The sequence below is a fragment of the Exserohilum turcica genome, assembly GCF_000359705.1.
Source record: "Exserohilum turcica Et28A unplaced genomic scaffold SETTUscaffold_6, whole genome shotgun sequence".
Classification (NCBI taxonomy): domain Eukaryota; kingdom Fungi; phylum Ascomycota; class Dothideomycetes; order Pleosporales; family Pleosporaceae; genus Exserohilum; species Exserohilum turcicum.
In genome coordinates this window covers 1,298,767-1,318,441 of record NW_007360277.1, presented here as the reverse complement: position 1 = coordinate 1,318,441, position 19,675 = coordinate 1,298,767, and the positions used below count along the sequence as shown (strand labels likewise).

The 19,675-nt window shown below is 51.9% G+C and overlaps 7 protein-coding genes across 7 annotated transcripts; 4 read left to right on the top strand and 3 right to left on the bottom strand.

The window, feature by feature from the left end:
• Positions 1 to 980: 980 nt before the first annotated feature.
• SETTUDRAFT_141021 (uncharacterized protein) lies at positions 981 to 2,245 on the top strand (the record flags this gene model as incomplete). The annotated part of the gene is made up of 4 exons (XM_008031604.1): positions 981 to 1,163; positions 1,211 to 1,315; positions 1,368 to 1,747; positions 1,795 to 2,245. The coding sequence occupies exons 1-4, from the start codon at positions 1,011 to 1,013 to the stop codon at positions 2,243 to 2,245; spliced, it is 1,089 nt and encodes a 362-aa protein (XP_008029795.1). The 5' UTR covers positions 981 to 1,010.
• A 1,112-nt stretch (positions 2,246 to 3,357) lies between these two features.
• Positions 3,358 to 4,538, bottom strand: SETTUDRAFT_121241 (uncharacterized protein; the record flags this gene model as incomplete). The annotated part of the gene is made up of 3 exons (XM_008031603.1): positions 3,358 to 3,504; positions 3,560 to 4,103; positions 4,230 to 4,538. 3 exons carry the CDS (start codon positions 4,536 to 4,538, stop codon positions 3,476 to 3,478), a joined length of 882 nt encoding a protein of 293 aa, XP_008029794.1. The 3' UTR covers positions 3,358 to 3,475.
• Positions 4,539 to 6,241: 1,703 nt separating this feature from the next.
• On the top strand, positions 6,242 to 7,623 carry SETTUDRAFT_121239 (uncharacterized protein). The gene is made up of 3 exons (XM_008031602.1): positions 6,242 to 6,536; positions 6,702 to 7,186; positions 7,296 to 7,623. The coding sequence occupies exons 1-3, from the start codon at positions 6,300 to 6,302 to the stop codon at positions 7,567 to 7,569; spliced, it is 996 nt and encodes a 331-aa protein (XP_008029793.1). The 5' UTR covers positions 6,242 to 6,299; the 3' UTR covers positions 7,570 to 7,623.
• A 553-nt stretch (positions 7,624 to 8,176) lies between these two features.
• SETTUDRAFT_22744 (uncharacterized protein) lies at positions 8,177 to 10,019 on the bottom strand (the record flags this gene model as incomplete). The annotated part of the gene is made up of 2 exons (XM_008031192.1): positions 8,177 to 9,791; positions 9,847 to 10,019. 2 exons carry the CDS (start codon positions 10,017 to 10,019, stop codon positions 8,177 to 8,179), a joined length of 1,788 nt encoding a protein of 595 aa, XP_008029383.1.
• Positions 10,020 to 11,254: 1,235 nt separating this feature from the next.
• On the top strand, positions 11,255 to 11,905 carry SETTUDRAFT_34306 (uncharacterized protein; the record flags this gene model as incomplete). Its single annotated transcript, XM_008031276.1, has 3 exons — positions 11,255 to 11,264; positions 11,321 to 11,360; positions 11,431 to 11,905. The coding sequence occupies 3 exons, from the start codon at positions 11,255 to 11,257 to the stop codon at positions 11,903 to 11,905; spliced, it is 525 nt and encodes a 174-aa protein (XP_008029467.1).
• A 513-nt stretch (positions 11,906 to 12,418) lies between these two features.
• Positions 12,419 to 13,909, top strand: SETTUDRAFT_22742 (uncharacterized protein; the record flags this gene model as incomplete). The annotated part of the gene is made up of 4 exons (XM_008031191.1): positions 12,419 to 12,529; positions 12,585 to 12,771; positions 12,827 to 13,650; positions 13,742 to 13,909. 4 exons carry the CDS (start codon positions 12,419 to 12,421, stop codon positions 13,907 to 13,909), a joined length of 1,290 nt encoding a protein of 429 aa, XP_008029382.1.
• A 1,251-nt stretch (positions 13,910 to 15,160) lies between these two features.
• Positions 15,161 to 17,961, bottom strand: SETTUDRAFT_121229 (uncharacterized protein; the record flags this gene model as incomplete). Its single annotated transcript, XM_008031601.1, has 3 exons — positions 15,161 to 15,728; positions 15,774 to 17,247; positions 17,303 to 17,961. The coding sequence occupies 3 exons, from the start codon at positions 17,959 to 17,961 to the stop codon at positions 15,417 to 15,419; spliced, it is 2,445 nt and encodes an 814-aa protein (XP_008029792.1). The 3' UTR covers positions 15,161 to 15,416.
• Positions 17,962 to 19,675: the final 1,714 nt, after the last annotated feature.

The window sequence follows — 19,675 nt, the reverse complement described above, 5'->3', positions numbered from 1 at the left end:
ACCTCGTTACACTATTCCACTTGATCAGCATATACATTCCCGAGGACCCACAGGAGACTCAAAAGCAAAACAAACCAGATTCCATCCCTCTTGTAGTCGTCATCATCTCTCAACCGTCTGTCTTCGATGGTTGTGACCTCCCATTCGCCATGCTTCATTCTTGCTGCCTGCGACACCGTTGTAGCAACATCCTGCCTTTGGGATGCCCGGCCGCTGGCCAGACCATTCGAGCCCAACATCTGGCCAAATTTTCTGACAGGCGCCTCACATCTATCTTGGCACCTTATCATCTATTCTATTATCCCCAGGCGCTTGTTGGACGGTTGTATACAGATTTGTCATTTCCCCTCCAGCTCTTGGAAAAGCAAAGTCAGAGGCGTTTTTGCGCCATACAAGTGGCATAGCGTAGCATCTGGGAAGCCATCCGATTCGTCGCGGAACCGCTCCCGATGATCGTGTCCAGATGCGCACACCGTTCGCCATTAGACGACACTGGTGGCTTGCATTCGTAATCTCAGTTTTCTCTATGTTTGGTTATACTCAAGGAACATTATGCCGCCCCAATGGGGAACAGTGCCTCGATGATGGCGGTGGCGGTCATGACTAGACGGCGCTTCCCAGGGAGAACCTTCACTCTATCGATGTATCGATGCACTGTGATCGGGCTGTACGAGCCCACTGTTCGCGACAAACTTTAACAGCAGTTCTCTCTCGCTGATTCGCGTATCCTGCGGAAGATGACTTCCAAACAAAAAGGGGGGTGGGGGTCTCTGGCGGGAGACGGCAATAAGGGAGACATCGCTTCCTGACTAGAAGGCGTTTTCTCATCCTCTGCTTCAGAGTATTGCAGGTTCTGAGTCAGTTTCGATCCTGTCTGAAGTAGCGTATGGTCTGATATTTCAGGATGGGCAGATCATCAATATATATGTATCCGCGTCTTCTGGCAGACTTTACAAAGAGAGACTAGACGACTCCGAATTATCAAGATCAGCCCCCAGTTGTCCGCATCTATGGCCCCACATCCAAAGGGCCCGGGCTTAGCCCTTGTAGTCACAGCGATTGTGCTTTCGATCTTAGCTTCAATTACTGTCGCCCTGCGGATTATTGCGAGGCTGAAGATCAAAGCTCTGGGCAAGGATGACTGGCTCATGATTCTCGGCCTGGTAACTATACCCATATTGTACTTTGACATATGCCTAACTTTGGGCAGCTTTTATTTCTTCTTTGCTCTGCATTTGGGGTACTTGCTACTTTGAACGGGATCAGGGCTCACCTGTCGCAGCTGACCTTTGAGGATATCCTCAAATGTCGAAAGGTGAGTATCGCTGAGCTCGACATGAGGCTGGCTCCAGTACTGATCTGTCTAGTACTTTATCGTGTATCAATTAGCGTATGGCGCGACGACTGCTCCGATCAAGGCTTCGATCTGTGTCAATCTACTGAGGATTACTCCTGAAAGAGTGTATCGGATTACACTCTGGCTGGTGATTGGCCTGTCGGTTATCTCTTCAATTATCAACGAAGTCGCATTCCTTCTTTCGTGCCAGCCCGTACAAGCTCTTTGGGACCCATTCGCGGGGCACTGTGTAGGGCCGGGCACCTTTCTCGCCATCTCTTATACCACAGCCATAAGCAACATCATTACCGACTGGGCCTGCGCAATACTACCTGCACTCATTCTTTGGAAGATACAAATGAATCTGCATGTCAAGGCATCTCTTGTCTTCGTTCTCGGGCTCGGCGTAATGTAAGTAGGCAGCGGATCTCGGTTGATACAACAGCTCACAAGAACAGCGCTTCAACCGCAACACTTATGCGTCTTGTGTACATTGCCAAGTACGGGAATTCCGAGAATACCGATAATGCTGTATATGGCATCGCCAACATCGCTACATGGGGTCTTCTCGAATCAGGAATCGGAATCATAGCGGGCTCGCTTGCGACTCTCCGCCCTATCCTTGCATATATTCCTTTTATGCGTAAACTTGCCCCCACCAACTCCAATGTCAAGACGCCAGTGATCACGGACCACTCACATCGACTGGATGTAATCAGAAGCACTAGAAAGACCGGCGCCATGGAATCGGCAAGGTGGTCAACGGCGGGACCTTCACACCTGCATAGCAAATGCGGTGTTGAAAGCAGGGCGTGGGAGGAACTGAGCGATGGTGGGAGTCAGAGGAACATCCTGAAGAACACCAGCGTTGCCGTCGAAATCGAGAGCCGCGAGGATCGGATAGTCTAGCGTACGAGGAATACACTTTTCAATTTATTCCCGGTCGCGTAGATGATGATTCAAGTCACTTTGCATAGCACCGATTGTACTATGATATCGCTCGAATGAGGATGGAAGAGCACCCAGGAAGACTAATCAATTTCAAGCTAGCAAACGAAAATCAAGCCTTACAACCTTGAATCAAACGATTGTGGCAAGGGAAGAACATCGACTACGCAAATCCCCAAACAAGGTACCGATCAGCCATCTCCCTCCACAACCCGATCCGGCTCCACCATTGCCACTTTTTCGCGCACCCACCCACACCGTGCTTTCCCTCGCCTCTATACAAGACGAGAACAGGATGAGGATAGCATTGTGCAAAGTGTCTTGTCTTCAACATTTTAGAAACAGGTTGATCGAATCTATCGCAATGTACTTTCCAGCTTTCCAACCATATTTGTCAATTGTAACTATTCTCCATACGCAAAATCGACATCCGACAACCGAGAGAAAAAAACATCTACAAGCTCACTCGTGTGCGGCGAAATATATACATGTTGTCTCAATCCAGGAAGTATGACTTTCACTCAATTCGGCATCATGGCACAGCAAAGACATTCCAAGGAAGAAAAAAAAGAAATTCTCGCGTGCAGGCAGGCCAAAGTAAGTAAATGCGCCACATGCAACCCATTCCGCTACGGCCCAATCCCTTGGAACGGTTATTTTCCCCGCGCGTGAAATTAGGATTCCGCAACCCAAGGCTATAAGGTTTGCTTTTGGACCACCAGGGTCAAAGTTTCGCTTTGCCATATCAAGTGGCGTAGACATGCTTGTTCCATCAGCCACGATCGTGGCATGTGCTTGATACTATTGTGATGAACCAATACTTTTGCCCGACAGCGAGCAAATACGAGCCTATAGGATGCATTGGAGATGAAGTTCATTTGGCCGCGCTTTGCGATTGGAGTGTTGTACTAGTTCACATCTTGTGTTGGTGGGAACGACTAGCTTGGGGATTTGAGTTTGGGGGATTTGGGGGCTTGCGCTCGAAAAGGATAAATTGACTGGGAAACGTCACCGTTCAACTTTCACTAGAGTACGCCATTCGGAAGTTTTGGCTTCTTTTTATCAAAATGCCTGCTCCTCATTATTCTGGAAGTAGGGTTAGATGTGCAATTGGAAAATGGCCTGTGCTAGGTTTCTGGCCTGCATGTTGGAACCCAAATCGACCAGTGAATGGAAAAAGATCTGAGTGTCTTATCTCACAGCAAGGATCTTAAAAGAGCCTAGCGGAAGGTCAGTGTCAAATGTGTAGGCTTTTCAACTCAATTCAGTACATACCGACCCACTCATTGAAGTTGACATCCTTTGCCAACAACTCTTTCTGTGGGATCTCATCTTTGGCTTTTTGTCCCCCACAGCACCCAACTTGTTCCTCCTCTTTACTACACTTTGCATTCGTAACGTCACTAGTACAGCATTCACTTCCCTCGGCATCCCGATAAACATTGACATCCGTTCCCGCATCCACAATACTCACCTCTCTAAACCCAGCACTCTTCAGCCACTCCTCATACTCCCCTACTAAGCTTGCCCCGGAGATACATCCCACATATGTCGCCATATCTTTCTGCAGATCCTCTGGCAGCGGCTTCTTGGCTAGAATATCCGAGACCGCAACTCGTCCGCCAGGCTTGAGGATGCGCGCCATTTCGTAGAAGACGAGGGCCTTCTGGCCGTGCGGAACGAGATTGATGACGCAGTTTGAAATGACTACATCTGCGGTTCCCGATTCGATGGGTATGGCCGTGATGGGAGATTTGATAAAGGAGATATTCTTCGCATCTGAGTTCTCCAGATTGCGTTTTGCGCGGGCGAGCATTTCCTGGCCGTGGCTCGTCAAAAAAAAGATCATCTGAATCTCTGATGGCTCTCTCCTGCCCACCCCCATTCTTCCTTGTCCATCTATGCCACTTACAACGTTCAACTAAGTATTGGCGGGGTGACTTACCTCGCTAAAATCCACCCCAATCGCTCTGCCACTTTCCCCGACTTTCCTAGCTGCAAGAAACACATCGAACCCAGCTCCGCACCCCAGATCCACAATCGTCTCTCCTTGCCTCAGATTTGCGAGTGCAGTCGGGTTCCCGCAGCTTAGGCCGAGGTTAGACTCCGCAGGGATGGCTGCAAGGTCTGAGGGGGTGTAGCCAAAGGCTGATGCAACGGCTGTGGAATAGGATTTTGAGGAAGCCGAGGTGGTAGTCGAGGCGAGGGTGGAGTAGTGGGTGTGGACTGCGGATGTAATGTCTGATGAGGCCATGATTTTGAGAGCGGCACTTTTGCGCACTTAAAAGACGGAGACTCTGAAATATATATATTCTAATATATATATTCTGTAGATCTGCTATCTGTGGGCTGTTAGTATGTCACCGTTGGGTTGATCGATATGTCACGCTTTGGACAATCAGGTGGGGTAAGCATCGCTGCACGTCATTCCCACCAACAAGCTTCATGGACGATATCAAAGCTCACGTATTCGTGCTCCAGCTACGGTATCGCATACTCCGTCTTCTGTTGTTACCCAGGACTAAGTGACATATTTGCCTGGGTATACATGTTGGAGATGACTTCGCAGTGGGCCTTCATCACGGGCAAGATATTTCCGCATTTTCCCTTACCCGGCTGACACGAATAGAATTTGAATGATTTGGCGTGATATTCAAGGATAGAGAGAGGTAAGGAAAGTCGAGATATGTGTTGTACTATAGGTTTCGTCGCGTAGTGCCCTGTTAGGGATTGCCCAGGGCGAGCGGAACTTCCGTGATATTGTTCGACTACAATGCGATTGTCGAAGCATACATTGCTTTCTGAAGACTTCCGAGAAGACCATTGAGATTCGAGCACGCAACTAGGACTTTGCATGGGCCTAGATTCTTGGCCTAGAAGAACAAGCTATGATAGCGATATGCGGTGGCCCGGAGTTGAACAAAGCAATTATGCTGCTAGAACCGGGCCTAACACAGTTCGCGTTGGATTATAGTTATACGTAGAGTTACTATAAACGTTTAAGCATAAGTGCTGTTCATCACTAGTGTATTTCTACAAGTGACTTCAACGTACTAACGTAGCGGATTTCACAATGCGATACGACATATAATAGACGATAGCAGTAAGGAACTATATCCCATGCCCTATGCGCAATACATCAGTAGTAATATATGTTACTACTACTTATGAAGAGCGGAAGCGTTTAGTAGATACAAGATCCTGTTTATGAAATAGACTTTGCTCGACGGCCTCTTGCTTGCAACAATATCCAGTTGCAAAAGCCATTCGAAAAAAAAAACCCCCAATTTCCCATGATATCTTTGCAATACGTTACTTATTACTTTACACTTATCAAATACAACAATATTACCAACCAAGAGAAAGACATGTGAAGAGCGAGTCAACAACACTAGCCCAATCAGCAGAGCCTCGAATGACATAGGCCCCCACAAGCTTAATTGCCGCTTGTCAGCTCTTGGTAAGCCGACATACCCCGCATCCAGGAACCGAAGTATACCTCCGACCACCACCATCTCCACCACCTGCCGACAGCGCAAAGACCACGCATTGCTGGCCAGCACTCTGGGACCTATCGACCTCATTCAATGCGTATTTTTGGGGTGACAATGGACAAGGGAGCCGTGTATATACGTCGTTGCGCTGGCTTTTTTTGTGCGCGGACCACATTCCGCTGCTGACACCATACGGAGATTCACGGCTGACAATTGGGGGGTAGCTCTATGGTTTAGTTTTTGTTTCGTTGGAGGGGAGCTACTAATTCTGCTCTTGATCCTCTCCTTCTCCTCCTCTTTCTCTCTCTCTCTCTTCTCTCTACAATTGAGGTAAAGTCGAGTCCTTTTTTCCTTTTCTATCCCGTACCCAACCAAGGTCCAATTCCCACAAAACGTACGTACAACAACACACGTCAGCGCTCCCCCCCCCCACACAGCCGAGATCTAAACACGTCAACCACAGAAACACTACCACGGTTGCCTCTGCACAGAATCACCATTAGAAAGCTAGACCCAGAAAAATGTCGGCAGACGCTTCCACGGTGCCCGTCCTCAAGGACCTGACGATTGACAACATCACCGAGAACGTGCAGCGCATCAACTCGCAGTGCCGCGATGCACGCCTCAAATACATCATGGAGAGCCTGGTCTCGCACCTGCACGATTTTGCGCGCGAGACGCGGCTGAGCTTCGACGAGTGGATGGCCGGCATCATGTTTCTGACGTCGGTCGGCCAGATATGTTCAGACGTGCGACAGGTAAGTTGAGTTTGTGTGTGTGGGCTCCCCCAATTTCTCTCTCCCCCCCACTTCCCGAGACACTCCGGTGTAAGCATCATCAGCATAAGCACAAGCAGCAGCAGAAGTAATAGTAGCAGTAATGTCCATGTATGCTAACCGAGGCTATGTGTTACCCGAAAACAGGAATTCATCCTGCTATCCGACATAGTCGGCCTGTCGCTGCTGGTCGACTCGATGGACCACCCGAAGCCGCCCTCGTCAACCGAAGGCACGGTGCTGGGCCCGTTCCACACGCACGACGCGCCGCCGTCGGCATCTGGCACCGCCATCTCAGCGGACCCCTCGGGCACGCCCATGCTCGTCGTGTGCACTGTGAAAACAACCTCAGGCGCGCCCGTCGAGGGCGTCAAGGTCGACATCTGGGAGACGGATTCAAAGGGCAAATACGACGTGCAGTATGAGGACCGCGGCAGCAAGGCGGATGGCCGCGCCATCATCACGAGTGATGACAAGGGCGTCTTTTGGTTCAAGGCTATTGTCCCTGTGCCGTATCCCATTCCTCATGACGGGCCCGTGGGCAAGTTGCTGGATAAGCTGGGCCGCCACTGCTGGAGGCCGAGCCACATGCATTTTATGTTTGAGAAGGAAGGTTTTGATAACTTGGTGACGTATGTTCCCTTCCCTTTTCCTTCTTCTTTATCCTTCGCTTGTGGCGAAGCATACCTCGCTTACTTACTCTGCCCCGGGAAAACAAAACAAAACTGACAGCAACTTCAGAGCGCTCTATGTCCGCGGCTCGCTGTATGAAACCTCTGACGCCGTCTTCGGCGTCAAGGAATCCCTCATTGTGCCTCTGGAAACCGTGACGCCCGAACAAGCGAAACAGTACGGCGTCAGCGAAGATTGCCAGCTGCTCAAGTACGACTTTGTGCTTGTCACGGACGAGGAAACAAGGCAGCTTAGGAACGAGGAGGCCGCCAAGGCCATGAAGGCGCTGGGCAGGGAGGGCATGATGATTGTCAATGGAGTGCCTGTTCCTGAGGTTGATTGAGCCATGACTTGTACTATGTAGAAAAGTTAAGAAGAAGAAGAAAAAAATTAGATCAATTAAGCAATATCAAGTGTTGAATGTTTGGGATGAAAAGCACGACGAACACGCTGAACGATTGGAAGGAATCACATTTAAGAGAGAAATTGAATTATGCTCACAACTCCCGACCCCCAGAGCCGTAGCTGTATCTGACTCGACCTTTCCCCGTGCTTACTTCTAACATTTACGCTCACAAAAATTATTAAATGGAAGGAAAAGAAAAGGGGAGCGGGAGCGGAAGTGTCCAAAGACCCAAGGTGGATGGATAATAAAGTAAACTAGCAGAAAAGGTTGTAATACAGCAGTAGCAGTAGCAGTAGCAGTAGTGGTAGTGGTAGTGGTAGTAGTAGTAGCGCTCAAACAGCAAACACATTGACTCGCAAAAGGGGGTAAGGAAAAAAGGGAAAAAGGAAGATCAGGATCCTACACAGGAAAAAAAAAGAAGAGACTGGGGGTAAATAACAAAGAGACAGAAAATCCCGCTAGACAAAAGGAAAAAAAACAAGGAAAAAAAGACCGACCCTGAGCAATGCATAATCCCAAAGACATAAAAAAAAGAAGAGCATCATCAACTCGTCACTCTGCGAACCCACAAAGCACTGCCTGCAGCATTGGGGTCATCCTTTTCCCTCTTCTTCCACGCGCGATGCAACTTGAGGCCTACGTCGTATTCCTCGCGTCGAATCTCGTCGAGCTCCACCTCGAATGCCTTCTTCTTGTGCTCGACGGCCTTTGCCTTTTTGAAGTCGGTTAGCAGGGGATTGGAGGGGACGGATTTGTTGAGGTCGCTGAGGAGGCGGTAGACGTTGTTGCGGCGGATGCGGAGGTCTTCTTGCTGCGATTCAAGCAGGGCAATGTGGTCGAGAGCGCAGAGAGCAGTGGGCGGGTGTGGCAGGGCTTTGGTTGTGTTGGAGCTGCCGCTCGAGGTGGAGAAGGTGGATGCGACTGAGGGAGACAGCATGTTTGATATAGCGGGTCGCGAGTCGGGAATGCGGTCGGCGTGTGGCACAGGGCGGCGGCGAGTGAGCACCGAGGGCGAGGTTAGCAGTGGGGGTGACGGGGGCGGCGAGTGCTGCTCAGTCGACAAGGCGTTGTACGAGCTGTACGAGGTCCACGAGAAGTCGCTTGCAATAGGCCGCTTGGTCGATTGGGGCGGGGTCGGAGTTCGGCGGACAGGCAACACAGGCGGGGCAGAATTGACTACGAGGGTTGGAGACTGTTGTTTGTGGTCAAGGAGTGAGATGGTGCTTGGGTAGGCGAATGAACTGATTCCGAGGCCCTGGCCTATAGGTGAAATGGGAGAGGTCAATCCGCTTCCGGGGGGCGACTTCTTGCCTACTTTTAGCGGGACGACAGACTTGATGGTGTCTTCATGCATGTAGAGACCCGGTGTTTCGGCTGCAACAGGATGAGTCTCACGCAGCATGGATGCGTGATCCACGGCGGCCGCAAGCGTGTTTAATCTTTCCGAGTCGACGCTTGGCGTTATTATCCTTCGTGGTAATTGCAAGGTCTTTTCTCCGGATGGAGTCTTGACAGCTGTGGGGGCTGGTAGCGTACGCTTGGAGCCGAAGCGGGTGAGGCGCTCTCCAAAGCTAAGACTTTTCTTTTCGGGGTGGTTGTTTGCTGTTACCGAGACGTGATAGCCCATGGGCTGGATACTAGCAGAGGGAATGCCTCTCCCAAACGTGCCCGGGTCCACTGACGCGGCCTTGCCAGCGACGTTGGGCTCACCCGAATAGTCGTCCCATTTCACCTTGCTGTTTGGTGCAAGCTTGCCTTCCCAGAACTTTTGCTTGGGAGCAGGCGGCACATCGCCACTTCGAACCACCGACGGTGCTCTACGTAGGACAGGCACGGCGCCAAGGTCACGAGACTCGCCGTGCATCTTCTTTCGGTTGTCGTCCATTGGGGATACGTCGCGTATAGACGTGTCGCGTGTAGATCGAGACCTTGGATGGGCATCAAACGGCGAAGTAAACGTTTCGGGTTCTGGAGAGCTTGGTGGTGATAGATGGTCGTACCCCGAGCGTAGCGTAGCAGTGGGGTTGCTGTAGTAGTAGTACTCGATCGAGGCCCGTGAGTAGACCGAAGAGTCTGTTGGGGCTGCTGAGACTCGCTTAGTCGAAGCTAGAGTCGGTACCTCTGACGCTCTAGGGGTTCGAGGCTTTGGGGATAGTGAGCTAGATTTGGCGTGAGCACTGGGGGGGTGTAGGATGCAATGACTGGAGAACCTACAGCGAGTCTAGCGGGGGAAGTACATAGTTTTGATGAGCGGCAATCTGTACATCGGTGACATTAGGAGTACGGTCGAGTTGATCCTGGTCATAGGTAGTTTCGACCAGGACCGGGTTGCCTATGTGCACATGCTTCTCTTTCTCGCGGACGTGACCCTGTAATCGTTTCCACATGGTGAGGATGCCTGCGTGAAACCACAATTAGTCTCATGCGGCGCTAGTACAAGTGCGTGCCAGCAGGCGAAGGGTGTGGGAGAAGATCATGGCCTGTCGAATGTGGGACTTGAGCGGAGGGGTCTGGGGAGAAGGGCCAATGGTGGACGTGTGGTACTGGCACCGTCCGGGGGCGGGAGAGTGAATTGCGTGCAGATTGACAGACAAGGGTGGGTTTCGCGGACACTAGGAAAGGGACCAATACAAGGCTTGGAATATGGTTGTACGTACCGCGGGAGAAGATGGGCAGGGCAACGTCAGGTGGGAGCGGGTCGGATTAAGTGGGCAAAGAGACGTTGTCTTCTCCTGGGGCGCAATTTTGATAAATGAAAGGGAGGCGATGGAGTCAGCGGCGCAATGTAAAAATAATCCGGCCTGAGTCGCGATAGACGACGAGGGGACGGCAGGCTAGGCGAGGCGAGGCAGGCCTCACCGGACTCGACGCGGTGAGCCAGGCGTAGCACCAGATGGTCGTCTAACGGGCACAACGGTTTGCCAGCAGCGATGGAGTCTCGGAACCGTAGTTTGTTGGCGGGAGAGGCGCAAGCAGCGAGGGCGAATCACGATGTGGGGTGACGACTCAGGTGAATCCGAGAGACGCGTTTCAGGCCGGGGCGGTTTCAGCCTTGGCCCACTGTGGCACAGCGGGAACGGCGGCACGCAAGATTGTAGGCTTGCGGACGAGTAATCGATGTCGAGTGAAGACGAGAGAGAATGCGAGTGAGAGAGAGAGATTGCGGCACTGTTTATCAAGACCCGCGAGGGCTGTTATCGCATGTGGCCGGCCATGGTGTTGCAAGTAGCCCCCCGTTCACGGACAGCTGGCCGTCCAATGTGCGTTTGAAGCGAATGCACAGGGGGACCAAAACGAAAGCAGTCCATGCCGATGCGGGCTGACATGGGATGGAGCGGGTTTCTTTTGGTGGTGATGATGGTGGTGGTGGTGATGGTGACGGTGGTGGTGATGATAGTAAGCTGTAGTAGGCGGACGGGCGACGGGAAGAAGCGGGGACGGGCATTGATTGCATCATTGCCCGATGCTCCGCCACTAAAGTAATACTGCCGCCATTATTACCATTGCCATTACCACTGCCATTGCCATTGCTTAGTTGCTGCGTTGCATCTCGACAACACCATCTCCCCCCCTCCTACGACTCCTGCTGCCCTGACATCCCCTCCTCGCTACCCCCGCAAACATGGCTGACGGTACGCATCGCTGCCCCTGTCTCCTCGCTACACACATTGCCTGACCGCCCAAACAGCTGTCCCCTCGCCTGTCGCCGACGTCACGGCAGCCCACGCGTAAGCACGCCTTTTCTTCTTCATACTCGCCTATGCTATGCGTTGCGCGCCCAAACTAAGCCCGTCGCAGCACCTCCGTCTTCACCCCCATCAATCTGCTGCTTCTCTCGCTCTTTGGCTTCCTCGTCTATCTCCGCCTCAAGCCCTCGACGCCCCAGACGCTCCCTCGCGCCCCGCCGCCAACCGTCTTCCGCACCTTCACCCCGCCCTCGCTGTTCCCCTACAATGGCCTGAACAACATGCCCGTCTATCTCGCCGTGCGCGGCCGCGTCTTCGACGTCACCCCCGGCCGCAACTTTTACGGCCCCGGCGGTCCCTATGCCAACTTTGCCGGCAGGGATGCCTCGCGCGGCCTGGCCTGCGGCAGCTTCGACGAGGAAATGCTGACCAAGGACCTCGACGGCCCGCTGGATACCCTCGAGGGCTTGGATGCCGAGCAGATGGATGCCCTGCGCGGCTGGGAGGAGAGGTTTGAGGAAAAGTATCTTGTCGTGGGCAAGCTGGTGCCCGTGGGCCACCCGGAGGCCGAGGACGCAAAGGCCTAGGAGTTTCACGTCCATGCCAAGCATCCAGAAAGACTGGCGCAGTCTGCACCCGCCCTCGAGGCAAACATCCAAAGTCGCAGGCTGCCAGAAAAAAAACCGCACTATGGCAAGTTGTTGTGGGTAGACGTACTGAATGGGAATCACCACATTATGTGGACTTGTTTCACTACTACCGAGCCTCGGCCCATCGCTGGCACTCCGTAGCAACACCGAGAAATGTGTTGGGAATAGATTTGCTCCACACTCCGACTGGTTGCCGAATGCGGGGTTCGCTCTGATAAGCAACATCCCACCTCTACTATCTCCAAATGACCCGCATGGCGTCGTTAGCGCCTGTACGTCTCGCATCTCGCTCCCTTTTTGTGATGATCCGCTTTTTGCCGTCAATCGACACTGTCATACGTATCAAGTGTACGTCCCATGTACTTGGTATGCGCCATGCCAGACATCTGGTCCTGACCTTCTCTCAACATCACCGTGTGAGAACGTCTTGACAAACCTTGGACTGCTACCATGGATCTCACCATTTTCCAACATGTCTCGCCGCTTTCGTGGTTTCTGCTACTCGCGCTTGGCGCCATGAGTGTCTGGGGTAGGAGATGGGCACGTCAGGATAACAATCGGGTATGTTACTCATACCCGCCACCCTGTACCAGCAGCCCAGTTAATACATACTCAGAAGACACACTCAGTACCAGTCTCAACACCAAAATCAGCATCAAGCACCCCCGCACAAAAGACACCGGCTGAAGCAGACGACCCGGAAGCAGCATACTACGCCATCGAGCCCCTCACAGACTTTGACTATGAGAAAGAAGAGCCCATCCAAATCCGGCCATTCAAGCCAAAATATCACATGACCATGGGTACGTTGGATATGGCACTGTACGAGACAAGTTTCTAACTCAGTATTCTTCTCAGCCCTCGAAAACACAACACTATCGGAGCTCCTCCTCATGGACAACACGTACCTATCACGCTCGCACATCCGCCGCAAGTACATCGAAGACGAGCGAAAAGAAATCATTGCATGCACGCCTCAAGGCGCTCCCGCTGTCATGGAGCTCTACGACTGGCTCATAGGAATCTATCTGCCACGCCGCTTCCCAACCATCTACACCCTGGTCAGCGAAAGCAACACTACCGGAGCGCCTACGCATTTGAAGAACCACGCTACGAATAAACTGCTCACGCTGACGCCCGAGACGCCCGAAATCGCACTTGAAATTATTGGCGAAAACATTGATTCCGAGTTTTTTATATTGGAGAAACCGCTGGACTCTTCTTCCTCTCCTTCACCAGCACAAGACGACGCCCAACCCCAATCTCAATCCCAAGAAGAAAAAGAAACCCAACCCTACCGCCTAACCGCCTTTGTAAACTGCTTCCCAGCGGGCTTCCGCACCCTCTCCAAACTCGGTCTCACCCTCTCTGGCATCCACGGCCCCGTCCCACACTACAGCGAGAAACTCGAAAAGAGCATGGACCGATACTTTGCCGCGCTTCCAGTGGGAAAAGTCGTGAAGCGAGTTAACTGGGGCATTGCCACGACGCCGAATCTGTTCAAGCTGGGAGGCCACCATATGAGTGCTGCAGAGCACGAGAAGAAGAAGAAGGAAGAAGAGGAGGGCAAGAAGGAGGTGAATCCTGCGGATGAAGTCGACATTGAGCAGGTTGTACTCCGGTGCGAGCGACAGACGCTGCATCGCATGCCCAAGTCGGGGTCGTTGGTATTTGCGTTCAAGGTATGCTTTCCCTTTCCTCCTTCTCCCATTCCTCCCTATGTCTTCTTCTCCCTTCCTCACAAACGTGATGTTGCTAACCCTCTCAACACAGACATACATGTACCCTCTCCGCGCCGTCCGCGCCGAAGGCAGCGGCCCCGTGCTAGCCGAAGCCATAGACGGTCTGGGCCGCGGCTCCGTACCCAGAATCACAGTGTACAAGCGACAGGTTGTGTGGGGGGAAAAAGTAAAGGCGTTTTTGAGGGGTGAGATTGCGTAGATGATTATATATATATACGTGTCTGATTCGATGGTTTTGTGGCGTTGCGTTGCGTTGCGTCGTGGATATGGTGGAGAGATGTACATGCATGAATGGATGGATGAATAGGTGAACGACAGTATATTCGTAACAAGAAAGTAGAAATGTCAGCGTTATATGCGATACAGACACGTTACCATCACTCTGATATCGCATGCTGAATCCAAGGCAAGGGAAATCACATTACTTCAATTCCATTCAAGTCAACTCAACTCAACTCAATTCAAGCCAGAACAACTCAACTCAACTCAACTCAAGTTAAGTCAGATCACCTCAGGTCATGAGTACATACATACACACTTCATCTTCTTCTCCCCCCCCCCTCCCTCCCCAATCTCCCCTACAATAATTCAAAGCCTGAAAAATATAACATGACATGTATACGTCCTTTCTATCTATCTATCTGCCTGTCTGTCTATCTATCTGTCTATCTGTCTGTATCTCCTCTACATAGAGCTAGCGTCCACAGCCACAGTGCACACAACCATAACCACAACCACAATCACAAGGGTACTACATACATACATACATACATAGATAAGAAATAGCAACACCAGGGCTCAGAAAGAAAGAAAGAAAGAAAAAAAGAGAGACAAGGCAAGACAAGACAAGGCAAGACAAGACAAGATAAGTTCGCTTGATGAGGGAGAAAAAAAAACAGGGCGTCGTAGTACTCTCTGTCTCTCTTTCTCTTGATATGTACTCTAGGTACCCATCACCTTTCCCTTTCCCTTTCCATCTCCTTTTTGCATTTCCTATTCCATTTCCAATTCCTATACCCAGCACCCATTCTTCTTCTTCTTCCTCTTCCTCTTCCTCTTCCTTTTCCTCTTCTTCCTCCCACTCCGCACATATACCGCCCTGTTCAAGTCATCATCCAAAAAAAAGGCACCCGCCACCCCCCCCCACCTTCGGTATTTCCATTTCCTATTATCCCGCTTCCATATCTATTTCCATTGTTTTTAATCTTGAATTTTGTTCGCCACCATACACTCCCCGTACATACAACAACAATAACAGCAGCAGCAGTAGGATCCAATACCAACGCCCACCACCACCACCACCACGGCGCCCATCTGACCGCCTATCCATTCAGCCGCCCACCAGGTCGGCGTCTACTGCCCCACCCCCCCCCCTCGTGAAATCAGCATTATATTCCCAAAAAGAAGAAGAAGAAGAAGAGAGCATAAACATGCATGGAGGGGGAGGGGGTCTAGACCTCCAGACGCCCCCGCAGGTCGGCTTGCACCACGTTTGGGTCCCAGACATATTTTTTTTCTTCTCTCTCCCCTCGCCCCCCCACCGCTTCTTCGGCGCGTTCCACGCTAACACCAAGGAAGGAATCAAAGAAAGAATGAAAGAATGAAAGAAACAATGAAACAAAAAAATAGTGGTCGCCGAAATGCAAACCAAGAAAAAACCAAGAAAAAAAGCAGCTTGTAACACAATGCAATAGGTATCATACCACTTATCGTCGAATACTGGGTGCGCTGCCTAGTGTACCACGTTTGATTAGGGATGGCTTTACCACGGCGGACTTGGCGGGCGCTGCCTTGGCGGGTGCTGGCGTCTTGCTGGCGAAGAACCTGTGGGCCAGCGCTTCCTTGGGTGAGATGCGCTTCTCCACGTTCATGTGCAAGCTTGCGCTGAGCAGGTCCGCCAAATCATTCAGCTCACTAACTGCTGGCCCGCCGTTCGAGATGTTGCGCGCGGCGTCGTGAATGCGAGTCTTCATGTCACGGGGTATCTTCTTCTGCTGCTCAATCTTGCGTACCGAGAGCTGTGCAACGTTAGCAACGAATTTCAGAGACGACAATGCACTGACCTTGTTGTACTGATCAACCTCGCGGCTGATGAATTTCAGTGGCGGCCCGAGTTCAAAGTTTTCCAGAACATTGTTGGCAAGCCCCTTCTTCAATAGCTTCTCGCTGGGCCATCCCAAACAATCCATAAACGACTTGATCATCTGGTTGTTGGAGCGCCCAGTAAAGAGAATCTTGCCTGTCCATAGCTCATACACCGTACAGCCCACAGCCCACATGTCGACGGGATAGCCAATGTCCATGCCAAGAATAATCTCAGGCGCACGGTAAAATCGACTAACAAGATACTCGGTGCGCTCAATTACATCTCGCTTGTCGACGGCGGTACCGAAATCAGCCAGCTTGACAGTCTTCTTGTCAGCAGAGACCAACACGTTGTCAGGCTTCAGGTCGAGGTGGATAATCTGGCAGTTTTGCAAGTGTTGGAGGCCAAGGAACATCTGACGCGCATATATCCGTACGGCAGGCAGAGTAAGGCCATGTCCATTTGTCTCCTCTTTCAGCAGGTCTCGCAAGTTCTTCGACATGTGTTCAAAGACAATGCATAGATGACCCTTGTGGTCGAACGAGCCCAATAAACGAACAATGTGGCGCTTATCCTGTGGATCTGCCTCGTTGACTTTGCGCAAAAAGTCCATTTCTTTCTGACTCGCCCTCCTCATCAAGTCATTCCGGCGAATCATCTTGATAGCAACAATCCGGGGGTTGGCGTCTCCGTCGGTCTTGACCTCTTCTGCTTGTGCGACATTGGCAAACACACCACGACCAAGGCCCTTGATCACTCGGTAGCGGCCGCCGTCGACCAACTCATTACTAATCAGCTTGTAGTATCCTTCTGGATCGTCCCAGTTATCCAGCAACTTTTCGTCGAGAATTGTTCCTTTTGCAGCGACATTGGCCTCGGTCTCGACATCCTCCTCGTCTTCGTCATCATCGTCAGAGGCAAACATGTCAAACTCTTTCTTCTGTTTCTTAACAGGCACCACCTTCTCAGCCGGTAACGTAGACAGTGCCTGGGGGTCAGTCTCGCGATATGCGTCCGACGAAACCTCGGCGTTGTGGTTCTTCTTTGCTGCTCGATCCCGGTCGTCTAACATGTCCTGCAGAGGATCGTAATCGGCCGCCGACGGACTGGCCGCCGCACCTGGACTGTTTCCCTCACTGAATCCCCCCTGCTTATCGATTACCATGACGTCTGGTGACGCCGGGACGGATTCGAGGTCGCCATTGTGGGGTGATATGAACGGAGATCGAGGACTATCCGCAAACGCTGCTGGCGAAGCATTGTTAGGCGTGTTCGCTTCCGACGCACTAGTGAGAACCGCCTGCTGCAACAGGTTCTCTTTGGCCTTTTGCTGCTCGGCCGCAGCGCGCATGGCAGCCCAGCGGCGCCGCTTCTCCTCGCGCGATTCCTGGGTTGGTTCCTTGTCTTCAACAGGCGCTGGGGTGTAATCAGTGGTATCGCCGTCCATTTTCCTGATCCATTCGTCAGTACTAATTCACATCATTGGCCGATGAAGCATATACTTACATTTCAACATCTTCAGACACGCTTGTGTGTGCAGCCACGGCCTGTGCAGCCGGAGCCTTTGCGCGATCAGGCGGCGGCTGTTGCTTCTGCCCATGCGGCTGGTGTGTCTCCTCGCGTCTTCGATCACTGGGCCGGGGTTGCTGGCGATGATTGTCTCTAGGGAGTCCGCGGAAGTCGGGGACTGGGTTTGGATTCTCGACCTCGGCATACGAGATGGGCTTTGCATGCGATCTATCTACGGCATCTTTACGGTCTCTTGCCGAACTTGGTGGAGGTGGCGCTGCAGGTCGTCGCGGCTCACCGTGTCTGCTACGATCAGTATGGTATCGCTTATCGGGGCGGCCGCGCGGCGGGGAAGCCTTGCGCTTGTAGCCTCGTGCATCACTGGCACTGTGGTCGGCTCGGCTTCGTCGATATGGCGATGGCGATCGGTCGACTGTGCGGTTCTTCCGATATGGCGAAGGCGATCGAGACGGGGTGCGCTTGCGGCGATAAGGCGAGGGAGAGCGACTCAAGGCGCGGTAGTTCTCACAGGCACCATCTAGTCCAAAGGACCTGTTTGAGCCGTTAATCGCAGTTTCGTTGCGCGAATTGACTGTGTTTGCCTTGTGTCGGGTATCGGGGAGCTCGCCCTCGGAAGCAGAGCTCGAGCTCGACATTACGCTGCTTGGCTCCTTGGGACGACTTTTTTTCTCTCGCGTCGCTAATGTTGTCTTCAGAATGGGGGAGTTCTGGGCGTCAGCGGATTTCTTGGGCACGCGAGGACTGAGTGTCTCTATCACTGATTGTGGGAGCAGAGAAGAAGAGACAGGAGCGATTGCGCCAGGCGAGTCAAGGCGGCGGATGCAGATGGGCCGGTGAAGGAGGAACTCGTCGTGGTCTTGTCGCGACTGGCTGCGCGATCCCGTGGGGGAAAGTGCCCATGAAGCCAAGCTTGCGTTATGTAAGCATCACGTGATTGCCGTCTCTCTACGAAGTAGCATTCCTGCTGCACGCCTACATCTATGTCCAAGTCTTGTTCAACGCTTGGCAACCCAGCGTGCGAACTCTGAAATATCCAAAACATGGCAAAATCTACTGTGAACAGCACGATCTGACCGAGCGAGCATTATATCATTTATTTCTACTTACTGATACACCCAGCCGAGTCCAAGTGTGCATATCCGCAACACCATACCATTTACTGCTCCCTAGTAAGTAACCCACTTACTTGTACACAATACGGATGGCCTCGCCCTCCCACTCCAACCAAGGGGGCGGCGACGCGGGCTATTCATAACAACCAAAATCTTGAAATGTGGCCGATGCAAGTTTCTAGTCCTCTTACTGTGCTCACTAGTAAGGGGGTGGGGGGAGGTTGTGGGGATGAGGCAAGACTGAGGGGACAAACGGACGGATGGAAGTGTGTGATGTTGCCCCTCCCCAAGTACACAACGTTATTTTGTTGCGCAGTGTGTAGTCCAAAAAAAAAGGTCCAAGTATGTACTTGGGCAATCATTGACCCTACCCTGGTTGTTGTTTTTTGTGTGAAACACCCCGTGCTCGCGGCATACATTCCCCCCTCTTCCCTTTCCCCTTCCCCTTGTACCTCGGTCGTTCTTAGTTGGTCATCATTTGATTTTATGTGATGTGATTTGAGTTGATTTGTTTCCCTTTCTCCGGCACCGTCATGATGATGATGATGATCGCGTCTTACGGTGTACAGACACTACATAGCGTGGTATCCATGCTTTCGTATCAAGTGGGGACGCCCCCCCCCAAACCAAACGTTGCAGCACGCGAGTGCGAGTGCGAGCAATCAACACGAACACGAACAACAAACGTGCAGCAGCAGCGTGTGGAGGCAAACCATGTTGTGGCCATGTGGGGACGAGCCCGCCTCGGCAAAGCAGGGAAGTATTCCAATTTCGTACAAAACGGGTGATTTTATTTTATTTAGTTGCAAAACACACTCACATAGGCGCGGGGCTTTCTAACAACACAGCCCCCCTCCCCAGCCCTAGTACACCGACATACACATCTATGCACAGCTATTTGCCAGGCAGAAAAAAAAACGATGCGGGCGAACTCGGGCAGACGCTCCCAAATTTTGTTTTTTGAGTACCAGGGTACTCGGGCCGTAACCTGGACTAAAGAAAAAAGTAGCCAAAAAAAGTATAACGAGATAAAGGCAAAAACCTTGTGATTCAAGCATGGCAGGTGAAGCTGTTTCGGGGCCTTGTTCTACGGTGACGATCGCTGTAAAAAAAAGCAAAGAGAGAGAGAGAGAAAGAGAGAGGGCTCGCCACCCCAGCATGCGCAGCACTTCGGCCCTGCAACATGTGGTTGAGTCAGGCGGCGGGCATGACAAAGCGGTAAATGACACATGGTTAC

Coding starts and splice junctions, on each gene's coding strand:
- SETTUDRAFT_121239 (XM_008031602.1), top strand. CDS start 6,300: ATGTCGGCAGACGCTTCCACGGTGCCCGTCCTCAAGGACCTGACGATT. Junction 6,537..6,701: donor TATGTTCAGACGTGCGACAG/GTAAGTTGAGTT, acceptor ACCCGAAAACAG/GAATTCATCCTGCTATCCGA. Junction 7,187..7,295: donor GGTTTTGATAACTTGGTGAC/GTATGTTCCCTT, acceptor CAGCAACTTCAG/AGCGCTCTATGTCCGCGGCT.